The 13092-nt window shown below is 43.1% G+C and overlaps 1 protein-coding gene across 2 annotated transcripts in view; it reads right to left on the bottom strand.

Annotated features, from left to right (window-relative positions):
* Window positions 1–2161: 2161 nt before the first annotated feature.
* Window positions 2162–13092, bottom strand: part of RASGEF1B (RasGEF domain family member 1B) — a 255920-nt gene continuing 244989 nt past the window's right edge. For both annotated transcript variants that reach the window (XM_081925120.1, XM_081925119.1), the window contains 5 exons: window positions 12402–12497; window positions 8007–8102; window positions 6587–6710; window positions 5445–5517; window positions 2162–3850 (listed from right to left, as the gene is read on the bottom strand). In XM_081925120.1, coding sequence (XP_081781246.1) covers window positions 3826–3850; window positions 5445–5517; window positions 6587–6710; window positions 8007–8102; window positions 12402–12497 — 414 coding nt within the window. In that variant the 3' untranslated portion in view covers window positions 2162–3825. The remainder of the gene's footprint in view (window positions 3851–5444; window positions 5518–6586; window positions 6711–8006; window positions 8103–12401; window positions 12498–13092) is intronic.

A 13092-nucleotide genomic window follows, 5' to 3' on the forward strand; every position in this document is an offset into this window, starting at 1 on the left:
GCCTTTTTATATTCTCCCCACTTCTCCGGAAGCACCATAAATGAAACATGTTTGCCCCAGACACCTGGAGAGTCAAAACAATGGAGGAAATGTAAATTATTTCTGCAGATAAGCAAACGATTGCATTGGAAGAGGCAGAAGCAATCCTAAAGTAATTATATTTTATTATTTTATATCAAGCCACCTCTGAGATCTTCCTGGGATAAAAGGCGGGATGGAAACTAAACTAAGAAAGAAACAACGAAGAGATAAATAACCACAGACTCCATCATCTATGCAGTCCACACTTATTTCATATTTAAAATGTTTTCTGAGGACAATTCAGGATATTCCTTTGAAATGTATTTATATTGGTTTGGTTGCAGCGCAAGTTGTTTGCTTCAAAAAGCGAGATGAAAATACTGAAATAAATTGAGGGGCGATGACGTCTCAAGGTTCAAGATACACTGTGGGATAATGGTTTGAGGCCAGGCTCAAATCTCCACTCAGTCCTGAAACTCACTGGGTAACCTTGGGCTAGTTACTGTCTCTGGGTTGAACCCACCACAAAAGGTTGTCGCGGGCGAGAAGAAAAACGTAAGTGTCAAGGAGAACTACCTTGAGGAAATGAGGGATATAAACATTCATCTGCTTCCATCTATATTTGACAGGTGTCTCTGTTGCCATACTTCTCCACCTACTGTTTGATTCCTGGAAGTCCCAGCCAAAATGGTCAAAGGTCAGAGATTTGGGGAATTTTAATCCAGCAACTTTTAGAGGCCACTAGGTTCCACCATTTATGGTGACCAGGCCTAACACCTGTAGCCTGAGAGTACAAACAGGGCTAGCCTGAGTGCATAGAAATGTAGAGCTGAATGAAGTATTTCACACACAAAGGAAGAGGTGGCCATATTGGTGAAAATCTGTGACGCGGTTGAATTATGAATTATCCAGTTTCTACAGAGGGCCATTACACCATGTGAGGTGGCTGCCATTATCATGGGGAACCTCTTGTCCATGGGCATGATTAGGCCTGACAGGCCTCTGGGTTTGGCCTACAAGGCCATTTTGAGCAAAACATGCCCACTCGTTGATCACCCGAAGTTGCAAGATGTCAGGTGCAGAGATCTGCTATCTCCGACGTAAGCATGAAGTGCTAAGATCAGAGAGAAGTCTTACCTCATGTATTAGTGCTGAGCACCACAGTGCTATGATCAGAGATAAATTAATGAGCCCACAGTACTAAGACTGAAGATAAACTCCAGTCTTCTGCTTTTCAAATTTCCATTGAACTTTAAAAGCTGCAGTCCTGAAAACAACAACTCATTTTTACTTCCTTTTTTGTGCTAGAGAGCCACACCCTTCAGCTTATAGAGTGGGGAATGGTGACTAGTAAGAAGTGTTCATCTCTTCAGATGTTATTCTCTCATGATTCCACCTTCAAGAGGGTTGGATCCAATACTATTTATACTTAGAGTAGACCTACTGAAATCAATAGACATGGATAACTTAGATCCCTTGATTCCAGGAAGTAGGAATGAGTTGAGTATTGCAGAACTGGCAAAACTGATGGAAAGAACCCAGAACCAGTGAGACAAAGCATTCCAAAAGGACTGGAACAAATTTATATTATATTATATTATATTATATTATATTATATTATATTATATTATATTATATTATATTATATTATATTATATTATCTGAAAGACAAGTGTAAGCAATTAACACCATTAGCAGGGTTATTTGAAGATTTGTAAGATGAAATTGCTACCTATTCAGGTTGAGTAATGTAAAGTAATCTAAACCATCAGACGGGAGGAAGGGAAGTCGTTAGGCTCAGTTGAGCCAAAGAGATAAAATAAGAGGGTATGACGTTACGTAATGTGATTATATGTAAATAAATATCATGTATAGAAATGAGTTGAGTATGGCTCAGAGAAACTAGGAACAGCCCATGGGAGTCTACACCCTTTCGTCAACCAAGACACGCATACAAACTCTGGCGATACAGGGTGGTAGTAGTGTAAATTCTTAACATTGGGATGCTGCACATCTCTCAAGGAGCAGAAGCCGCCATTCTTTGTCAATAGGGTGTCTATTTTTTGCAGAAGTAATTAAAAAAGAAGAGTCGAGCCTTGAACTCCTTTTCCAAATCTACAAGTATGCAGGGCAATGCAAGTGTAGATATAGATATATTTATTTTCAATTTTGAACGGCGGCACTGATTACATACAAATCCCTGTGCTTAGAATACGATTCTGGCAAATGAAGGACCCCAACCTTGAACATTAGGCTGCCTAATAATGGAGGGTTATGCTTCATTTGACAGAATTTCCTAGAGGGCAAAATACAGTGGCTAAGCATTCCGGTTACTACAGAATGTATAACAAGAGGCCCTCTTTCAGTCAAAACATTGCTCATAAACTCATGAAGCAAAAGACAGTCAGTTTTTTCAACCCACACTTCTACTTTAGCAGAAGATTATCCTTCCCTTGTCTTTAAGACATCACACAATTCCAGTTAGCTTTACTGGGTCGCACATTACTTCAACCATTACTTCCGTTTTTCTCAAAAACCCTCAATAAAGGCATTGATCTACCCACGGTCTGAGCTGCAATTTTTGAAGAGGAAATAATAAGTCAAATTGTTCAACCAATAACCTGGGGTGGGAAGGAGATGCAGACCATTTGGTGATGTCTACATTAGAAATTTAAGACCATGTCAAATTGGTTTAAATGGAAACTATGGGAGGAAATAGTTTTATGAACAAGGTAGAGCAGGAGTTGTAGTCCAATAACATCTAGAGTTATTCCTCCAATCCTGAGCTGGAGGTCTCTACCCTGACTACTTTCAGATAGTTACAGTTCCCGAGGTTTTCTGGATAAAGCCAGGAAGTTAAATCAGATTCATACCAGATTATGTTTACTGTGTAAACCTGCCCTTCAGAAACAAATAAAAAGACAGTGTAATTATAAATTGGGGAGAGGGTTTCTTTTCTACAGAGTCTAGCTACATTTGCTACGTTTCCTTCTAGTGTCTCTGCTTTTCCTATCACAGCACTGAGTTTAATCACTTCTCGTTTTTAAATAATACCACAACAATAGTTTGCCAGCCAGCAGCAAACTCAAGGAAGAAACAAAACCAACGGAAAAACCCCAACGACCCCAAAGGAATAATCATTAATCCCTTTCCCACTATAAATAAACGCAAATCTTAAGCAGCCCATGTCACTTTGCCGTCAATGTTTCTTCTTCTCCCCAAGGAGGAAACCAAAGTTCTTAGATTCGCTGAGCAAAATATCAGCCCGAGACAGTTTTCCTTTCCATTCACCGCTCAAAACATGATGCAATCGAAAAACGAGATGCCAGCAGTTGCAATGAAAGTTTGTTCGAGACGCCAGCCCACAAGTAGCAGCAAGTTGTTAATACAAAGGAGCAGCGAGGTGAAAGTTTTTTTTTAAAAGGTGGTGATGGAATCCCATCCAGGTGTTTTGAAATGATTCAAAGAAGAGTCAGATCTTCAAACGATTTTCCTCATCGCTGTCTTTTGATCAATCACCCAAAACAAACCAGTCACTTAATCTGATGATCCATCAGGTTTGAGAAGCCGGTCTGCTTGTTCTCAAGTTAACTTGCGATTGTTCCTTACGTTTAATAAAGTCCTGACATGTCTTAACTAGCTGCACAGCTCTTATAACTTAAAATGTCACTTGATTTAAAGAGGGAGGGAGGGGGAGGAGGGGGGAAATAAATAAGTGACATCAATAATGGCCTTCAATTAAAAAAATAATCCACGTCAGCACAGCAACAGCAGCAGCAGCAGCAGCAGGAAGCCAGTCATGGATTAAACCCTTCCAAGAAGCGTTGACCTAAAAGACAGAGGAGTAGAGAGGACACACATTAGGAATAGAGGCAGCTGGTAGGACAGGTGGGAGGCCAACAGCAGGTGGCGCCAAAACCAATGACAAATGAAGCCCAAACCAATGGCAGACACAGCCAATTAATTCAAGCTTTGCTCCCTTTTTCCTCCTTTCTACAAGGGGCAATATGGCATCTGAGGAGCTGACAGCAAAAACCACTCCATGGACAGGAAGGACAACAAACTGAAGATATTAAGACAGCTCTCCATTGATTAGGACACTGGGAAACCGCTCCACAGATTGTCTCAGACGTTTCATTTGTTGGTCTCTCTCTGAACTGTCCACCAAATGGGTCTGGGTGTATTTTAGGGCTTGTAGCTCTCGGGAGCACAGTAGATTGGGAGCAACCTCAAAGGTGCTAATTTTGATCTTTCAAAAGTGCAGAGCAGACAGTGGGGAACCTCAGGTCTGGGTTAGGGCAGAGGTGGCCCTCCAAATCTCTGTTTGGCCCTTGGGAGTTTCCTATCGCCACCCCCTCTCTTCCCAGGCTATGCCTATCAATGGCCCTGCCCTAAGGTCGCACCAAAACATTGTGCAACTTTCTCAGGCAAAAAGGTACTGCACTAGCAAGTTTCACTCCCCAACTGGCATTGGCATATGGTTTCATCTTTGCATGCCACAGTTCCTTAGCTGGCAAAGGAGGGACAATAAGGGACTTTAACCAATGCAGCCTTTCCTAACCTGGTAGGTAAAGTAAAGGTAAAGGGACCCCTGACCATTAGGTCCAGTCGTGACCGACTCTGGGGTTGCGGTGCTCATCTTGCTTTATTGGCCGAGGGAGCCGGCGTACAGCTTCTGGGCCATGTGGCTAGCATGACTAAGCCACTTCTGGCGAACCAGAGCAGCGCACAGAAACGCCGTTTACCTTCCCACCGGAGCGGTACCTATTTATCTACTTGCACTCTGATGTGCTTTCAAACTGCTAGGTTGGCAGGAGCAGGGACCAAGCAATGGGAGCTCACCCCGTCGCAGGGATTCGAACCACCGACCTTCTGATCAGCAAGTCCTAGGCTCTGTGGTTTAACCCACAGCGCCACCCACATCCCTTCCCTAACCTGGTACGCTCTAGCTATTGTTAGACTCCAGCTCCCATCATGTCCAATTGCTAAGGAATGATGGGAGTTGCAGCATAGAAAAGGGCACCAGGCCTGAATCAGCACAACAAGTCAACTTTAGGAGAATTTAGAAACATGCATGACTGACTGGACAAAAGCCTTCAAACAAGAAAGGGAAGGAAAATGGAAATCTCTCTGGGCAAAAATAAATGAATGCATTCATTCAGTTTTTAAAGATGAAAAAGGAGGTTCCTAATACATTGGGGATAGGTAGAAGGAACAAAAAAAACAGGAAGATGAAACAGCTTGTGTGCTAATACTTTGGGAAAGCCCAGAAATTAAATATGACTTTTTTTGGAAGCCAGTTCACACTGTGTCCATCTGTTGAGGCATGCAGCAGTGGAACACTTGGTATCGAAGGTGTCTTAGCACTCAAGCAACTTTGCAGTCTGTTGATTTATCTGACGGCAATCCCCTTTGACACTGACCTGAGAGTCTTCCATCTGTCTTTTTCAATGTGGTTCTCGGGGCCTTCGCTCTCGTAGGAAGCCAAGTAAAGTGCTGCAGTCAGAAGAAACAGAACGTCGTCATTACAGGCATGCGAGACAGTGTAGTGTAATGGGTAGAGTGTCAGACTGGGACCCAGGAGACCAGGGTTCGAAACCCCACTCAGCTCACCGGAAGACCTCCGAGGCAAGTCACTCACTCTCAGCCTAACCTGCCTCACAAGGTCATTGTGGAGATTAAAATGAGGAGGGGGAGAATTGTGTTGAGCTCCCTGGCAAAGAAGTCGGACACAAATGCAACAAATAAATAACTATCTTCCAGTCCTTGCCCCAGAGGACTTCATCAGCATCTCAGTGCTTGGGGCCATGTCACTTCCAAGTGTACAGTAACAAGGTCTGGATGGTAAAGAACCCTCTTATAATGCTTTTTTTTATTAAAAAAATCTGCTTGCAGAATATTCTATCCATCCTGATTTTCTGTAATGATTGTCCTCCTCTTACTATTTGTGGTTAGAATACCTGGCTATGGATTTTTGAATTATTGCAGTTAATTACATGCCACCTTTCTATCTCAGTTGGGACATTCATGGCAGGCGACAACCATTATTTGAAGCACAGTCGCCAAATTTAAACAACCATTATTTCTAGACTTGCATTGTTTTAATTGTGAATCAAATGTTTTTCTGTTGCAGGGACTGTCTTGCTTCTTCATCCTGTGATTCAGGTGGACTTCCTTCCTTCCTTCCTTCCTTCCTTCCTTCCTTCCTTCCTTCCTTCCTTCCTTCCTTCCTTCCTTCCTAGAGCTATTATGTACCTTTATTCATTGATAAGAGCAAACCAGTCCTTTGCGATTGGAAGCAGGGGTTGTTTTGATGATGCTATGGATACTAGCCAATCAGCACTGCATATAGCTGGCCTTTCATCACCAACTTGTAGTACTGGGGGTTTTTTGTACCCCTCTTTCCCAGAGACTCACAGGTGTATCAAATGCTAACCCTGCCCATCTTCTCCCAAGGGGCTACCTCCAACAAAGCTAGGGTGGTCTTCTGTATTTCCCCCCAAAAATAAAGTGATAGATGACAGCAGGCGCACTGCTCAATGACTAGAGTTTGCACATCTCTTACCATCCTCACTGAAAACTGGGACGGTGAGCAAGTATGGAAGGATTTTCCGGTCTCTTTCAAAAGGGCACTCAACTTGTTTCCACGTCATAAACTCACTCACTTGTTTAGCCAGTTCCCAAAATTTCTGGAATTTAATAGAGGGCAGAGAAGGTCAGTAAAAACATGTCCACAAAACCAAAAAAAAAACAAAACAAAAACAATCAAAGTCTGAGTCAAGAAAAGAGAGGGATGCACTTTGGAAGAATGGAGAACAAAACTAACAGACTATGCGGAACTGGATAAATTAACTGGAAAAATCAGATTCCAAAGGGACCATAGGTTTCTAGAGGACTGGGGAAAGTTCAGAGAATATTTGAAAACTATATGTGAAGAGCATACAACGCTAGTGTGTTTTAAAGAAGCTTTGTGAAAAAAATAAGAAATATTGTAAGAATGTAAATGATGGGAAATTTTTTTTATCTAAAGGCGATATTATAATTAAGGAATGTGAAGCTAGGAATTCAACTACGGATGATTGTTAGAGGAGTTGAGGGAGGTCCAAAAAGTTAAAATATGTGATGTGAAATTTGCACGATTGGAGATTTTATGGAAAAAATTTAATAAAAATTTATTAAAAAAAAAAGAAGAGGGATGCATGGTGTAAAATTCCAGATTAGCATTTCCGACAGCTGCGATAGAGGTAAAGAGGTAAAGGGACCCCAGACCATTAGGTCCAGTTGTGGTCGACTCTGGGGTTGCGGCTCTCATCTCGCTTATTGGCCGAGGCAGCCAGCGTACAGCTTCCGGGTCATGTGACCAGCATGACTAAGCTGGTTCTGGTGAATGAGAGCAGCGCACGGTAACTCCGTTTACCTTCCCGCCGGAGAGGTACCTATTTATCTACTTGCACTTTGACGTGCTTTCAAACTGCTTGGTTGGCAGGAGCTGGGCCCGAGCGACAGGAGCTCACCCAGTCGTGGAGATTTGAACCACCGACCTTCTGATCGGCAAGCCCTAGGCTCTGTGGTTTAACCCACAGCCAGGGGCGCCGACTTATAAAAAATATTGGGGGGGCCCATACAGACTTTTAAAAAATATTGGGGGGGCCCAAGACCTCCAAACCGCTGCTGCTGGGGGAATGAAAGGGGCGAGCCCCGGGCTGCCCCGACCTTAATTTTGGAGGGGGCTCAGTGAAAGAGACAAAGTCAGAGCAGACATTCTCCCCCAAAGGGTGGGGTCTTTGCCAACAGGACCCGGCAGCAGACACCAAATGATTAAGTCTATACCTCCGGGACTAGTCATGCTCACAATTAGCATCAAGAGATGGGCAGCCAACCCTCCGGCAAGGCTTTCTGCTCACAGTTTAATTAGCAAAGCTTGTCGGTTAAAAAAACAAACCACACACAGACACATCGAGAAATTCCGAGCATGCTCTACTTACCTCGAAATTGACGTGGCCGTTGGGCAGGCGGTTGGCGCAGCCCTCGTTGAGGAAGTAAATGTCCTTGATAAGCAGGCTGAAGAAAGGGATGACGATCTAAGGAAGAAGGGGAACAACGGGCTTAGTTAGCATCCAGTTCCAGAAGGGAGGAAGCACAACAATGGGCGAAGTCAAGGTGTTCCAGTAAAAACTTGAAAATGGCTAATGCATGTAGCCTTGAGGCAAAGGAGCATTTCTAAGGTGCTTTATACAAAGTCTGACCTTTTTATTCATCTAGTTCAGCACCGTTGACACTGTCTAGTAGCCTTCCCCTCCCTTTCAGCAGCGCTGAAGCTAGCATAATAGTGACACTGTTTGTCTAAGGCACACATTCTTTTTCTACCAAAGGCCAGGGATCAGGGGCTGAACACAAGTATTAATGAACTTATGAGTTCAAGGATCTTTCTTTACACTCCCCGCAATTTCCTAAGGCCCAGCTGAAATTAAGCAGGACTGTGGCCAACCTTGAGCTGGAGGTTCTCCACTCTGGAGGTATTTGCTCATTTATTTATTAAATTTATACCCTGGCCCTTCTTCCCAAAGGACCCCAGGGCAGCAAGCAACAAGTGAGCAAACATCTTAAAAACCACCCCGATACAGCTGCACACTGGGAAACCTCAATTTATTATTTATTTTTAATAAATAACTTTCATTAGTATTTTCCAAACAACAACAACACGAAAGATATAAAAAAATAACAATACACAACACACAAAAATCAACATTCGAAAACTAAAGAAAGCAACAACAACAACAACAACAAACAAATCCATATCTTACAAGTTAATATTATAAACACTAAAACAACAAGAAGACATTGACTTCCACCAATCCCACAGCACCTCCTTTATCTCTCATTGTGTCTTCCTGTTTCCCTGTTTTATTTATCATCTCTATCCTAACATCTAGATATATATCCTTCTTTCATATCCTTTCCCTTCACAAGGTTATTCCAGACTCAGCCAGATTTCTGCCCTCGAACCTTGACTTTTGAGGTATTCATTTAGGCACTCCCATTCTTTTTTTACTTCACTTTTTGGTTTTTGCCTTATTATGTCTGTCTACCTCAATTTAAAAGGCCTGTTGAAAGAGAAAAGTCTTCGCTTGGCATCAAAAATAAAACAGAGATGAGGTCTAGTTGATATTCAAGCAGGGAGTGATTCCAAAGGGCTGGTGCTGTGACAATATAAAGACCTGATTCCTATGTTGTGCAGAATGGACCTCCTAATAAGATGATATCTGCAGGAGGCCCCCATCTTCACAACACAGCGACTAGGGCTGGGCGATACCTGGTATTCAACACCATGATTTATCACCAGTTAAACATTGTGATATACAAATATATCACAATGTCTGAAATAAGGGTGGATCTACGTAAAGGCATGGGCTGGCTGCACGGTTTTTCTCACATTGTGATTTTTGCATAACGCACACACACACACATCATGATTCACGATATGTCGGCAGGTCAAAAATAATGAAACAGATATCATAATATGGACTTCAAACCAGTTTTAGATGCTACACTTGATCTTAGCCAAAAGGCCGAGAAGCGGAGAAATGCGTAAATTGAGAAGTAAATATGGATGATTGTCAGAGAATCCGAAGGAAGTCCAAAAAGTAACAAATCTGTGAAAATTTGTGAAAATTTGGCACAATTGTATTTTTTGTTTTGTATTGGAAAATAATAAAAATTATTTATAAAAAACAAACAAACCAGTTTTGGATGATATATCGATATATCACCCAGCTCTAAAGGTAAAGTTAAAGGGACCCCTGACCGTTAGGTCCAGTCGTGGATGACTCTGGGGTTGCAGTGCTCATCTCGCTTTACTGGCCGAGGGAGCCGAACTACATGTTATACCAGCTTTCCCTCCAAGAGGGCCAAATTAGGTGCACTTGTTTTAACCATGTGATTAACCTCACATGTAAAGGTAAAGGAACCCCTGACTCTGGGGTTGCAGAGCTCATCTCGCTTTATTGGCCAAGGGAGCCGGCGTACAGCTTCCGGCTCATGTGGCCAGCATGACTAAGCCACTTCTGGCAAACCAGAGCAGCGCACAGAAACGCCGTTTACTTTCCCGCTGGAGCGGTACCTATTTATCTACGAGCACTTGCACTTTCAAACTGCTAGTATGGCAGGAGCAGGAATCGAGCAACAGGAGCTCACCCCATCGTGGGGATTCGAACCGTCAACCTTCTGATCGGCAAGTCCTAGGCTCTGTGGTTTAACCCACAGCACCACCCACATCCCCACCCAGCCCTAGCAGTGGCTGATTTGGTATATAAGGGGTGTCCTTCAGGAATCCTGGTCCCAAGTGTTATGGGATTTTGCACACTAGAACCAACTTCTTGAACTTAGCTTGGGAGCTAAATGGGAGCCAGTTTCCCTTTGGGTTTCCCATTGCATCTGGCACACAAACACATGGACAAATACGCACAATATCAGTATATTTCCAAACTTACAAGCTTATCACAAGAGTCTCAATACCTGATATATGAACCTTCCTCTTTTCCCACTTCACAACCTCTATTTCATGGAGTGTTGGACCATAATAATCTTTTCAACCCCCTCCTGTAGTTTCTACTGCTAGCATTCCCTTCCCACCAAAACAAACAACCCAACCCACAATTGATCATGCAGGTAAAGGATGCCTTTTTTTAAAGGTTCAGCTGAACTCCAGGATGTACTGCTTTCCTCAAAGTACAGAGATTTCAGAGAATATCTTTTGGCCAAGGAGCAGCCTGCAAAGCTTTCATCTTTCTGCCTTTCATCCGGAAAGAGCAACGTGTTTGCTTCTCACACTTTTCTAACTTGGCTCTATTTCTGGGGCAATGGAAACGAGAGAGAAAACCCACTAAGAAACTGATTCTCTGCAAACGCAGCCATGGACAGGAATAACATCACATTTCCCATCAGGAAAGGCTTGCCCAAATAATTAGTGGTCCAGCTTGATTAATTTGCATTATTAAAACACATGCCTGGGGAACATGTGGCCTTCAAGAAGTTGCTGGACTACAACTCCCATCATTCAAGACCATCAACCACATTGACTGGGGATGATAGAAGTTGGAGTCCAATAAAATTCCGCAAGGTTCCCCATTATAAAGCCTTCCTTTCTGCTAGCTTAAAAACAGTAGAGTCTCTGATGCCACCACTAGTAAAGGTAAAGGGACCCCTGACCGTTAGGTCCAGTCGTGGCCGACTCTGGGGTTGCAGCGCTCATCTCGCTTTATTGGCCAATGGAGCTGGCGTACAGCTTCTGAGTCATGTGGCCAGCATGACTAAGCCGCTTCTGGCGAACCAGAGCAGGGCACGGAAATGCCGTTGTTGTTTTTTACCTTCCCGCCAGAACGGTACCTATTTATCTACTTGCACTTTGACGTGCTTTTGAGCTGCTAGGTTGGCAGGAGCTGGGACCGAGCAACGGGAGCTCACCTCGTCGCGGGGATTCGAACCGCCGACCTTCTGATTGGCAAGTCCAAGGCTCTGTGGTTTAACCCACAGCGCCACCCGTGTCCCTCTGACGCCACCACTAGCCCTCACCTTTCATTTTTTTAAAACAACAACAAATTCCTTGGCCTTAAAAGTCACATGTATATGTTCGAAAGCATGTGGGCAACATATGGCAAAATATGAGGAGCCCAAGGAATGGATAAAATAGATCCCTAATGGCGATGAACAGCGATGTTGCATAGCTCCATGCTTCTCCTCATGACTAGCCAAACCGGAATAAATTATCCAAAGTAAGAGAACTATACAAATGGGCCTAGCTTGCATCATTTATACAAGTTGCAGAAGGGAGATTTCCTTGGCATGAAACTGATTACCTTGGCACAGTATTCAAGGGTATTTTTTTTAAGTGCAATAATAATAATAAATTTTATTTATATCCCGCCCTCCCCAGCTGAAGCCGGGCTCAGGGCGGCTAACAATACTAAAACAGTGCAACATTATAAAAACATTATAAAAATTAATTAAAATCAAAATTGATGGCAACCATAAACTAAAGTTTTGTAAAGATTGCCAAAGGAGGGAGTCAGGCTGCGCCCTGACCAAAGGCCTGGTGGAACAGCTCTGTCTTGCAGGCCCTGCGGAAAGATGTCAAGTCCCGCAGGGCCCTAGTCTATTGGGACAGAGTGTGTGCAAAGCACACAGAACCCTTTAGGACAGGCCAGATGTTACATTTCTTTATGAAAAAAGGGACAATCAGTGACCAAAAATGCACATTTCCCCCCCAAGATGGTTCCCAGTTAGCAGGAAGCTGTGCTCCAGGCAGATGGCCTACCTGGTGCACACCTCCTAATAAGTAAATTTGATCCCTGGCCAACCGTGAATATATTTGCAAATCATACCTTCTCTCTGTTGCTGTGTGCTGTCAAAGACCTCTGAGCTGCTCCACGCAGAGCTGTGCGGTAATTGTAAAAATTGCTGGAAGGGTCCATTTGATGCTAGATTTAAAAAAAGAGTGGAAACGTTCACAACATTTCCATGCCATAGCAGACACCACAAAATTATTTAGAAGTCCAGCATTTAATTCATTGGAAGAGCACTGGATACAAAGCAGCAATCGGCCTGTTTTTAGATAGTTTTTAGTTTGCTGCTAGTGTTACCAATACAGTGGTACCTCAGGTTACATACACTTCAGGTTACATACGCTTCAGGTTACAGACTCCGCTAACCCAGAAATATTACCTCGGGTTAAGAACTTTGCTTTGGGATGAGAACAGAAATTGTGCTCCGACGGCACGGCAGCAGCAGGAGGCCCCATTAGCTAAAGTGGTGCTTCAGGTTAAGAACAGTTTCAGGTTAAGAACGGACCTCCGGAACGAATTAAGTACTTAACCCGAGAAACCACTGTAATTTCATTGTTTTCTTCATCTGTAAACTGCTCTGAGGTTTGTTTCCTTTTTACAATCAAGCGATATGTAGATTTTATGAAATAAACAAATGAAGTAGACAACCAGCAAAGGCTCATCCAAAATTCGAAAGAGAGACAGAGATGGATGGAGATAAGCCACTGTATAGCTCTATATTTAGATAATC

Source organism: Podarcis melisellensis (genome assembly GCF_964234715.1).
Source record: "Podarcis melisellensis genome assembly, chromosome: 9".
Taxonomy (NCBI): domain Eukaryota; kingdom Metazoa; phylum Chordata; class Lepidosauria; order Squamata; family Lacertidae; genus Podarcis; species Podarcis melisellensis.